The 12,167-nt window shown below is 38.9% G+C and overlaps 1 protein-coding gene across 4 annotated transcripts; it reads left to right on the top strand.

The window, feature by feature from the left end:
- The first annotated feature begins 986 nt into the window (after positions 1-986).
- Positions 987-7,096, top strand: LOC105750794. Of its 4 annotated transcripts, XM_012551667.3 has the most exons (5): positions 987-1,179; positions 1,430-1,563; positions 2,604-2,935; positions 4,090-4,421; positions 6,993-7,096. In XM_012551667.3, the coding sequence occupies exons 3-4, from the start codon at positions 2,617-2,619 to the stop codon at positions 4,371-4,373; spliced, it is 603 nt and encodes a 200-aa protein (XP_012407121.1). In that variant the 5' UTR covers positions 987-1,179; positions 1,430-1,563; positions 2,604-2,616; the 3' UTR covers positions 4,374-4,421; positions 6,993-7,096. The 4 variants fall into 4 exon arrangements, with proteins under 4 accessions (XP_012407121.1, XP_031793679.1, XP_012407122.1 ...); XM_031937819.1 differs by lacking the exon at positions 987-1,179 and having other exon boundaries at positions 1,218-1,563; XM_012551668.3 differs by lacking the exons at positions 987-1,179; positions 1,430-1,563 and adding an exon at positions 1,782-1,918 and having other exon boundaries at positions 4,093-4,421.
- The last annotated feature ends 5,071 nt before the right edge of the window (positions 7,097-12,167 follow it).

Raw genomic sequence — 12,167 nt, 5'->3', positions numbered from 1 at the left:
AGTTGGAACAGAAGTGTTTGCAAGGATCAATGTTTAAAAATCACCCATTTTGTCAATAAAAAGCTATAATTTAAAAAAAGACTTAAAATCAAAAAAAAAAAAAAAAAGTAGGGATCCTTAGAATACTATGAACTTACAATAATCATCCCTTCAACCTAAAAATTTGTGGTTGTTTTAAATGTAATGGCCAATTAAGTGGAACTGATGTAATGTGATTTTGGGGTGCCCTGATCTTGGGGCTTCTGTTCTAATGAGTGCTTGATCTTCTAGTTTTAGAATCTGCCTCAGGAAACTGAGCATACCCAATCTATTTGAAGACCACCCTTAATTCATCTGGAGATTACTTCCTAGCCTTATCCTAGGGTCATAGAATTAACGTATCCATGATTGAAACCTGTATATCTTCTTGTTTCAGTCTCTTTACTGAATTCTCTTGGAATTCAGTGCGATCAGTAATGGTGTCACATTGCTTTTAATAAACTTTGCCCCTAGACTAGGAGATGGGTTCAAACCTGCAAATTCTTTTGAAACTTCTTGAGACACCCGTCTGCGACTTTTGGTGTCTCTCCCCCCCGCCTGTCCCCCTTATCAACTTCAACACTAGGAACGTAATTTTTTTTTTTTTTTAAACTCAATGCCTAACTGGATTGCTTGCAGTTGGGAGGAGGCGGATGGGGGGGGAAAGGAGAGAGAAAATTTTGAAACAAGATTTTACGAGGGTGAATGTTTTCAACAGTGTTAAATGTTGAAAACTATCTTTGCGTGTATTTTGAAAATAAAAAAACTATTATCAAAAATTTCTTAAAGTGGGGAGAGGGGAGAAGTCAGTCCCTGCCCTTAAAGGGCTTACAACTGAACTTGTGGGAGGTCTCCGGAAGCTACGATAAAAATCGGAAAACTCCAATAGCATTGTAGCTAATGGGAAATAGGAAGACTTAACGGAGCCCCTTAGCTCTCCAGTCAATCAGAGGGCCAGAGTTCCGGTAAGACTGAAAGGCCACCACTGAACTGCCGAAGACATATCCACAGCCGTTTAGGAACAACTGGAATCTGGCCTCCCAAAACATAATTATTACTACAAAACTTCTTTTGGAAAACCGTAAATTCTTTGAGGGCTACTTGAATTGGATAAAGCCAAAAGGAAAATGCAAAACAAGCCATTAGAAATGGAATTGGAAGGTAGCTCTGGCTCCCTCCTTCCCCCAAAGCCACTGATTGTTGTCCTTCGTTTTGGAAGAGGGCCAAAATAACATCACTACGTAGAATCCTGTTACAGTGTGTCCGACCATGGCTTAATCAGACCGATTTGAGCTCAGAATGCTCCGCCACTGCTCAGACACAAATAGTCCTTGTGAAACATGGGGGGGATTCCCTAATTTTGCGCATCTTGCGTTTCCTTTGGGCTAATTTAATCCTGTTTTGCTCATAGAGCACCGCCACTTCTCCGAGGAGGGCGCGTCATGCTAGGAGGTCCTGTCTTCGGGGTCTCCCTCGACTTGCAATGGATTTTAAAGTTCTTAAGAGGGAGCCTAGCGAGCTAAAGTCAAGCCCTTTCTTCTCCAGGTGAGTCTCTCTGGGATTCTGGGGCAGATTCTTCTTGAAGAAGCCCAGAGCCTGTAGTTGGAGGCCCTGAGGAGGAGGAAGACGGCCTCCGAGCTCTCCCCCCAACTTTACACTTTCGTTTTCATGCTGCTAAAAAGAAAAAGTGCCGTGACTTGGGGGGCGGCGATAGTTTGTTTTTTCTAATCCCGCCAGGCGGGGAGCGGGACTCAAGCCTGATTGGAGCCCGCCTGGCTCGCTCTGCGTCGGGGGCGGACCTAGCCAGGGGAAGGGCTGTCTTTGTCCATCGACCCTCGGTTAGAACGGTACCTGGGAACCTCCTTAGCTCAGGTTTCGCTCGCTTAACGGGCAGCTTCAGGTGAGACGCTCGGGATGCCCAGGGCCACAGTACGGGATAGTTAGCCCCCTCTGTCCCTCTTGACTAGGAGGCGGGAAGAGAGAGCGGGAGTGGCCAGTTAAGAAATGTTGCGCCTGCGGGGTTTGGGAGGGCGGAAAAACGGGAGCTACCTAATTCATCTTCCTCTTTTCCTGTTCCCTCCTCGATACCCACGGTGTAGGGAGCCTACCTTGAGACAATGTGTTTAGGGTCCGGGCTTGTTTGGGAGAAGTCCTCGGAGCTAAGCCTAAAAAGGAAGCTGAGGGAGGGAGGGGACCTGCCTGATGCAAAAGCTTGAATTTCCTGTGGTTTGCGTTCTCCAAGACCCGTAGTGAGTCCCCAGCCTTTGCTTGCTCCACGTGGGTCCACTCCAAATTCTTAACCCTCCGGTGTGACCAACACACGTCATTCTATGTGTCCCGTTCTTCTATAACATGTTCCTACCACCTACTCCATCTTTTTCTTTGCATTGTCACCCTGACTAGGGACGCAACACTCCCTCCTCCTTCCTCTTCCCTCCTCCCTCTCCCGCCTCTTAACCCGATTCTGTTGGTCCCTCTCCGCTCCCCCGCCCCCTTCCCCATCCTTACCTAGCTCCCTCTTGCCGCAAGTGGCCACATCTGTGACCTAACTCTCTGCCTTGCGGTCCCCTACCCTGCTTGTCTAGGTGAGCTGGTCTCATGAACCGGGAAATACAAATTTTAGAGATACTCCAGGAATTGAAAGATGAAGAGTTCGAGACTTTTAAGGAAATTGTGTGTCAGCAAGAGGCAGAAGCATCAACCTGGGCACTGCCAACTACCCCCCGGGAAGATATTGCCCACCATCTGGTGAGGTTCTGTGGCTCCAGAGCCCTGAATGTGGTGTCCCAGGCACTGGACCGTGTCCCTGCTCGGCACCTCTTGGAAATGCTTGGAGAGCCTAAACTTGAAGATAGTACTGGGAAACAGAAGACCGCCATCAGCTCCCATACTAGAAAAAAGCCTCGGGAAGGATTAGGTAAAATCTGATACTCATTCTTAGTTTCATTGTCTCCCTTGTTCTCCTTAAAGCTTATTAATACCACATTATTGTGTTGCCTGAGGCTTAATCTATTTCTCAAATACTGATGTAATGGAATCAATTTTGGATTTGGAGACGGAAGTCAATTTATAATCCCAGCTCTGCTATTTTATGTTTTTGTGACAATAGGCAATGGATTAATTGGCCTTGGAGGCTCCTCCCAGCTCTAGAGTTGTGCATCTATAGTTTGCTTAGCATTACACTTTATTGCCTATTCAGTTAGTATTCTTATGCCATTATTTTTTTTAATTTTTTTACCTTAAATTTATCTTAAAATTTGAAATTAACCAACAAACAATAACAAGAAAGGTGAAAATATTATGCTTTGATGCACATTTAATCTCCATAGTTCTTTCTCTGGACGTGGAAGGTATTTTCCATCTCAAGTCTATTGGAATTACCTTGAATCACTACATTGTTGAGAAGAGCCAAGTCCATCACAGTTGATTATCACATAATCTTCTTGTTGCTGTGTATAGTGTTCTCCTGGTTCGGCTCACTTCACTTAGCATCAGTTCATATAAATCCTTCCAGGTTTTTCTGAAACGAGCCTGCTCATCATTTCTTATCGAACAGTAATATTCCATTACATTCATATGCCATTTTTTTGTTACTTCATCTTCCCTCTGCCCATTAAAAAAAAAAAAAAGTCAAAATCCTAGGAACAAAGATGCACAGGTAATCAAGCAAAACAAACTCTCCTGTAAATCATATCCTCAAAGGTGTCTTATTCTGCATTTTAAGCCTGCATCAGTCCTAAGAAATCATAGTTGGTTATCACATTTCATAAGTGTACCTACGCTATTTTTATTGACAGTGTTCTTACTAAAAAAATCCGTCCCCGTGTTCTATTCATTTCACTTTGCATCATTTCAAGGAGCTTTTCCAAGGTTTCTCTGAAACCATTTCTTTTATCATTAATGGAACAATAATATTCCATTATATTTATATACCATAATTTGTTCAGTCATTTCCCAACAAATCAGTGTTTAACCAGTGCCCATTGCCTTCATTCTCCCCTTCCCCCCATTTAATCAAGGCTTAGGAAGTGGAGACATCAAAGATGACCAACTTTGCCTTGCCTTGTCTAGCAGAGCAACTGGTGACCCAAAAAATGCTGATGAAGCTAGCCCAGCATGTGGGGAGTGAATGGAAGGAGCTGGGTATAATGTGCCTGGACCTTCAGCAACACCAGCTGGATAGACTGGATGAAGATCACTCTAAAACCACTACAAGCACTCGAATCTTCAACATGTTCCTGCTGTGGAGGAACCGAGAGAAGGAAAAAGCCACAGTTCTAAGTCTCTACAACCTTTTGTCTAAGAGCATTTCCATTAGCCCTGAGGCCCTTGCTGTACTTCTGGAGGGAATGTGACTCCTGCTCCAAAGGGTAGTGAACTTCAGATCCTTTTTCTGGTTAAAGGTGAGATTCTTCTACTATAATTATAGGTAAGACCTACCTGAACTCTGGACCTCTGTTTCCAAGTGGGAATAGAAAATGTATATAAAAGTCATACAACCATGGGATTTAGCTTATATAGGAACAACTGACTGTCACCTAATACTCAGCATATCTGAGCCCACCCTGATATTCCCTCTCTACCTTTTCCTATTTACCCATTCTGTTAATGGCACCATCACAATCTTAGTCTTCCAGGCTAGAAATCTTTTTGATTTGTTGTGATAAAAATCTATGATGAAGAGAAACTGAAGCACACACACACACACACAAACCAAGCATAATCTATTTTTTAAATTATAGCTTTGTATTTACAAGATATATGCATGGGTAATTTTTCAGCATTGACAATTGCAAATCCTTTTGTTCCAACCCTTTTCCCTCCTTCCCCCCACTTCCTCTCCCAGATGGCAGGTTGACCAACACGTGTTAAATATGTTAAAGTATAAGTTAAATACAATATATGCATACATGTCCAAACATTTAATTTGCTGTACAAAAAGGGTCAGACTTTGAAATAGTGTACAATTAGCCTGTGAAGGAAATCAAAAGTGCAGGTGGACAAAAATAAAGGGATTGGGAATTCAATGTAATGGTTCATCTCCCAGAGTTCTTTTGCTGGGTGTAGCTGGTTCAGTTCATTACTGCTCTATTGGAACTCATTTGGTTCATCTCATTGCTGGAGATGATCACGTCCATCAGAATTGATCACTATATAGTATTGTTGCTGAAGTATATAATGATCTCCTGGTTCTGCTCATTTCACTCAGCATCAGTTCATGTAAGTCTCTCCAGGCCTTTCTGAAATCATCCCCAAGCATAATCTATTAGCAAGGCTTGTAGTTGCCAATAATAGAGATCATTGGCTCCTCAATAAGCAAAAATACACATTATGATCAAAGCAGCCTTTTATACAATTTAGTTATACACATCTAGAAAAAAAAACTTTAATAGTATTTTATTTTTTCAAATACATGCAAAGATACTTTTCAACATTCACTTTGCAAGACCTTGTGTTCCTAATCTTTCTCCCTCTCTTCCACCCCCTTCCCAAGACTTCAAGCAATCTGATATAGGTTAACCATATGCAGTTCTTCTAAACATATTTCCATATTCATCATGCTGCACAAGAAAAATCAGATCAAAAGGAAAAAGAAACATGAGAAAGAAAGAAAAAACCAGCAACAAAAAGATGAAACTACTATGCTTTGATCCACATTTAGTCTCTCGTTTTCTCTCTGGACACAGCTGGCATTTTCCATCCCAAGTCTACTGGAATTGCCTTGAATCACCAAAGAGCCACGTCCATCACAGCTGATCATCACATAATCTTGTTGCTATTGCTGTGTACAATATTCTGTTGGTTCTGTTCACTTCACTTAGCATCATTAATTATGAGACATCTACATAGTTTTTGCAGTATGGTTAGTAATAAGGAAGACATACCAAAAAGCATTGCGGTACTGGGAAAAATATCTCCTGACCAGATTAGATCATCTTCCATCCATCTTCCTCATCTCCCTCAAGAGGCAAGACCACTTTTATTTGGGTATAAAGTCTCTTCCAACTTATCTATACAAAATGTATCCCAATCTAACCTCTCGAAATGGGTTACAATGGTTGCTAAAAATTTTAACCATTAATAATAAATTTTACACTCCCTCCCTCCTTTTTTCTTCACAGATTTTTATTACAATAGATTCTTCTAGATTAATAATGCTGCGTTGTATTTGATTCTTCCCTTTCTGTCACCCTCCTCTACCTAATCACTAGATCCTGTCAAATAAGGGAGATTCTAAAATAGGGGCTTCTTTACCCTAGATCCAAGGCTCTTACATCTCATTATTTTAAGACTGAGTATTCTTTAGTGTGGGGTATGAGCACTTTCTCCCCTAGCCCAGCTTTCAGCCCTTTCACAGTGCAATGTGTAGCTAGCCTTTTTTTTTTTCAAATTAGGTTCAAAACAGCCCCACAACACAAGAAACTGGAAAGCCACAGTAGCCCATAAACAAGCAAAAGTTCTTTCTGTCTTCAGTGAAACACTTTATGCTATTAGATATCTACATAGTTTTTGCAGTATGGATAGGCTATTTTAATGCAGAAAAGGTGAAAGAGAAATAGAAGTGACATTATATGAGGAAAACATTACTCTTGGTCTTAGGGACAATGATATATTGATGATTTATTTTATTTATAGGATTTTATTTTTCAAATACATGCAGAGATAATTTCCAACATTCACTTTGCAAAACCCCATGTTCCAAATTTTTTTCCTTCTCTCTCTCCCTCTCCCCTCTTCAAGACAGCAAGCAGTCAGATAGGATAAATATATCCAATTCTTATAAACATATTTCCATATTCATCATACTGCACAAGAAAAATCAGATCAAAAGGAAAAAAAAAACACAAGCAAGAAAACAAACAAGCAAACCAATAATAGCAAAAAATGTTGAAAACACTATGCTTTAATCTACATTCATTTCTACTTCTTTTGCTCTTGATTTCAGTTGAACAAATGTTCCTTTTTTTCCCTAGGCCAACTGGTACCAAGGAGGAGATGCTCTGGAGTGCTAACATGATGTACCCTTGAACATATTATTCCCCCACTATGTGAATAAATTAATTTTCTATTTTAAACCTTGGCTCACTTTCCTAGACGATATCCCTCCCCTGGACAAGCCACTCATTTAGGCTCTGGACATGCATAATTCTTTCACAGTGCAGTTCCCCTGTGAGGTTCAATCTGAAAGACCCAGTTGATGTTACCCATTACATGGTTCCTCTATTAAGTTGCAAGTTAGGGAATTCACTACTCTTTCCTTAAATTTCCTTAAATTCATCAAGAAACAGGGACAGGATTGCACAGGAAAAAAATGACCATATTATTTCATTTGCAAAGGACATCAGTGGATCTCTGAGCTTATTGATTATAGTAGCCAAGACTTATTTGAAACAAAACAGGTTGTCACTGAAAAGCACAGTAACTTTTAAAGGCAATTATGTGACAGAAGAGAAACAGCACAAGAATCAGGAAGACTTGAGGGCACATCCAGCTCAATTCACATCCTAGCTGTAACCTCCTTGACAAACCAGTTAACTCCTATTAACTTAGTTGTAAATGTGGCAGTCCAAATGGTCCCTACCTCAAATGGTAATTATGAGAATCAGTTAAGATATTTGTCAACTGTTTGGCACACTGCCTGACACCTGATACCAATTCAGTGGTAGCAAACTCCATGACCCTTTTGGGGTTTTCTTGGCAAAGATCAGTATAGAGTGACTTGCCATTTCCTTCTCCAGCCCATTTTGCAGATGAGGAAACTAAGGCAACCAGAATGCTGTGACTCATCCAGAAATATAGGGCCCCCTGTCCCTACTACCCTGGCCAAGAAGTAGATGTAGTTTATGGAAAGAAAAACTTGGGCTGAGGATGAAGTCACAGGAAGTTTGGAGAGAAGCATTTAAAGTTAGCAAATTTAGGAGGACTTGGAGGGCTGTAGGATAATACATATTTTGAGCTAGAAGAGAGATTAAAAATCATTTAGTAGAACACTTTTTTCAAAGGAAACTAAGACTGTTATTTTCCTGCTGCCATATCTATTATTATGTCAATAGGAATATTAGATAAGGGCTTTATTTCTGTTCAAGCCATGTAATAGAGGACATTATGGAATGAGGTGTCTTAGATGAGAGGGAGCATGTGAAGAGCAATCTGGGTGGAATAGGTTTATTTTGTATATGAATGATTTTTAATTATTAATCCTTATGATGATTAAGCAATAATCATTAAAGTAAATTTAGAAAATTTGAAAAAAAAAAAAAAAAAAGGAAACTAAGACTGAGAGCTGAAGTACACTCCCCATGGTCATACAGATAGGCATTTAGTAAGAATTGGGTTTTGAACCCATAAACTGATCTTCTACAGTCCTTTTCCCACTACAAAGCCTCTTTAGGAAGACGTAAGCCCCCTAAAAGCTTGTTGAATTGAATAAAGGCAAAAGGAAATTGGAAAAAACTAGGCAACCAGAAGCAGGATTGGAAGGTTAACTCCTATTCCCCCTTTCCCCTAATCACATCAGTTGGCTGACTTAGAGCCCTTTTTCTCCAGGTGGATCTCTCTTGGAATCTCTTAGAGACAAGAATCATCAGACTCTGTTTGAAGGCAGAGAGAATGGTGAGAACCATTTCACTGATCCTTCACTCAAACTCACCCTTACAACTTTTTTTACTTCTAATGTGTGTGGGGGGGGTGGGTGGGAGGGGGAGGGAAAGTACTAAAATCTGGGATTTCCTCCTACATACTCACCCATTTCCCTATCAGGTAAAAAGCTCTAATCAAGGCTGAATTTTGAATCTAGCTTCCCTTGTTGATAAAAGTAGATGCTTTGACCTGGTAGATCAGTTAAAACTTTCCTAGGAAACTGAAATAGTTGAGGTTTATTCATCTTAAAAAGACCAAGGCAGGAGATCAGGTGAGGCATGGAAGAACAGAGGGAAGTAGAAGGTGTTTAATCTGCTCTTAGTCTCTCTAGAATGGTAGGGGAGAGTCCATGAAAAATATTAGGAAAATTATTAGCATAATTGACCATATCATTAACAAAACCAACAGATGTAATGATTATTTCAGTAGATAAAGAAAAACCTTTGACAAAATACATGAAAAACATTAGAGAGCATACAAATAAATGGAGCTTTCCTTAAAATGTTAAGTACCTATTTAACATGATCAGCAAGCACTATCTATAATGAGGATAAGCCAGAAGTCTTTCCAATAAGATGAGGAGTGAAATAAGGATGCCCACTACTGACACTATTATTCAATATTGTACTAGAAATGCTAACTATATAAATAAGAGGAGAAAGAGAAATGGAAAGAATTAGAATAGGCGATGAAAAAACAAAACTATCCCTCTTTGCAAATGATATGGTATACTTAGAGAATCAGCTAAAAAACTAGTTTCACAATTAACACATTTAACAAAGTTGAAGGATATAAAATAAACCTATATAAATCATTAACATTACTACATGCTGCCAACAAATAAAATTCATTAGTAAGAGATAGAAAAAGAAATTCCATTTAAAATGACAATAAATAGTATTAAACACTTGGTAGTCTACTTGCTAAGACAAATTCAGGAATTATATGTATACAATTACAATATTTTTTTCATAGAAAGTCAGATCTAAATGGAAAAATATCAATTGCTCATGGGTCTTTCATGACAATATAATAAAAATGACAACTTTGCCTAAATTAAATTACTCAGTGTCAAACTAATCAAACTACCAAAATAAAAACAAAATTAATTTGGAAGAAGAAAAAGTCAGGAATTTCAAGGGAATAAGTGGGAGGGGGAAAAGGGTGGAATGAAGGAAGGTAGGTTAGCTGTATCAAAACAATTTGATAGTGACTAAGAAATAGAGTGGTAGACCAATGGAATAGATTAGGTACATAATGCACAGTAGTAAGTCACCATCGTGATCTAGTGCTTGATAAGTCCCACTATCCAAGCTTTTGGGACAACTCCCCTATTGGACAAAAATTGGAAACTAGGTACAGACTTCATACCATATATCTCGATAAGGTCAAAGTTGATATATGATTAAACACAAAGAGGGATGATATCTTAAGCAAATTAAGGGAACATGAAATAGTTTACTTATCAGATCTAGGATTAAGGAAAAAATTTAATGCTGATATCAGTAAAACTGATAATTTTGATTACATTAACCAAGATAGAAAGAAAACAGAAAGCTGGGGGGGGGAGAGAGGGGGAAATTACAGTTAAGTGTCTGATAAAAGCTTCATTTATCCACGTAGACAATTTAGGCAAATTTTTAAGACTACAAGTCATTCCCCAATTGATAAATGACCAAAGGACATAAACAGGGAATTTTCAGAGGAAGAAATCAAAACTCTATATAGTCCTTTAAAAAATATTCTAAGTCATTATTAGAGAAATACACGTTAAAACAACCCTGAAAGCCCACCTCACATTTATCAGAATGGCTAATATGACAGAAAAGAAAAATGATAAATATTGGGGGCGATGTGGGAAAATTGGAACACTAAAGGCACTGTTTGTTAGTGAAATTGTAAACTGATCCGACCATTTTAGAGAGCAATTTGAAAATATTCACAAAAGGCTATAAAATTGTTCATACTTTTTGATCCAGCAATACACTACTAGGTCTATATCCTGTAGAGATTTGAAAAAAAAAAAAAAAAAAAAGGAAATGAACTATGGGACAAAAACATTTATAACAACCCTTTTTGTTTTCAAATTGAGGGGGGTGTCCATCAATTGGGGAGTGGCTGAATAAATTGTGATAATATTATTATGATATTAAAAAAAGAGGAGCAGATGATTTTGAAAAACTTGAAAAGGGGAGGAGGATTCTGGGAAGAAGGAGGAATAGGTTGGTAAATTTCAAGCTCTCCTAATTTCTCCCCCAAATAGAACAAATTTGCACCTGAGGGTGAACATAGACGCATGAAAAATCCAGAAGACTTGGGACAGAACAGGGGTCCTCCAGATACAACCCAAGATCTGAAGAAAGACCCCAGGCTGAGGATTAACCTATCTGAAGTGCAAACTCCTCCAGGCTGGCTCCACAGAAACATCAAATGGGGACCCTTGAGACTAGCTGGGTGTGGCTGGAGCCTCAGCAGGAACCAAAGAGACTTTCACCTTCCAGACTGTTTGGCAAGTCTTAGTCTGAGTCCAGGAGGACTGAGGGAATCTCAGTGGATCAGTCATGTTAGGCCCAGCTGGGCTGCTAAGATTCAGCCTGGGTGAGAAGGAATCAGCACCCAGGTGAGTGCAGAGGCGGGGCTTGCTGGTTTTGGGCACTTGCAGGAGGGTGGAGATCTTGGTTTGGGGTTCCTGGTCAGAGTGGAGAGTTGAAGGGAAGCCTACCCCTATTCCCTACCCCACAATTAGAGGTACTTACACTAATACCTCTTATTAAAAAAAAAGAAAAAAGAAACTCACAAAGAAGAAAGAACCCCACCATTGAAAAATATTATGGGAACAGGGAAGACTGGGATTCATCATCAGAGGAGAACATGTTAACAAAAAAAAAAAGCTTCTACCCAAAGAGTAATGTAAAATGGCTCCCGAGAGAATTTATAAAAGAACTCAAAAAATAATTTAAAAATCAAATGAAAAACATTGAAGAAAAAATTTAAAATTAAAAAAAAAACCATCCAAGAAAACAAGACTATGAAAAAAAAAAGTTAACCAACTAGAAAAGGAGGTAGAATCTCAAAGATGAAAATAATTCTTTGAAAATTAGAATTGGGCAAGGAAAGTCAGTGAAGCTATGAGAGACCAAGAAAAAACAAAACAGATTATAAAGAATAAGAGGACAGAACCAATCTTGTCTATGTGAACATCTTATAAAATGTGAAACATCTTATAAGAAAAATGACAGATCTGGAGAACAAACAAGAAGATAAAGTAAAAGAATAATTGGACTCTACAAAGTTGTGACCAAAAAGAGAACTTTGACACAATAAGGCAAGAAATAATCCAAGAAAATTGTCCTGGAATAATAGAACATGAAAGTAGAAATAGAAAAAAATCCACTAATCCCCACTTCGAAAAGATCCTTTGTGGAAAACACACAGAAATATTATTGACAAATTTTGAAACTTCCAGATCAAAGAAAAAAATTTTGCAAGAATAAGAAAAAAATAATTCA

The sequence above is a fragment of the Sarcophilus harrisii genome, chromosome 5, assembly GCF_902635505.1.
Source record: "Sarcophilus harrisii chromosome 5, mSarHar1.11, whole genome shotgun sequence".
In the NCBI taxonomy this organism is placed as follows: Eukaryota; Metazoa; Chordata; class Mammalia; order Dasyuromorphia; family Dasyuridae; genus Sarcophilus; species Sarcophilus harrisii.
The sequence above is the reverse complement of the archived record's forward strand: the minus strand, read 5'-3'. Positions and strand labels throughout refer to the sequence as shown.

Excerpts from the sequence above, each read along its gene's own strand:
- LOC105750794 (XM_012551667.3), top strand. The coding sequence starts at position 2,617 with ATGAACCGGGAAATACAAATTTTAGAGATACTCCAGGAATTGAAAGAT. Across the intron at positions 2,936-4,089 it reads AAAGCCTCGGGAAGGATTAG|CAGAGCAACTGGTGACCCAA; the intron begins GTAAAATCTGAT and ends TGCCTTGTCTAG.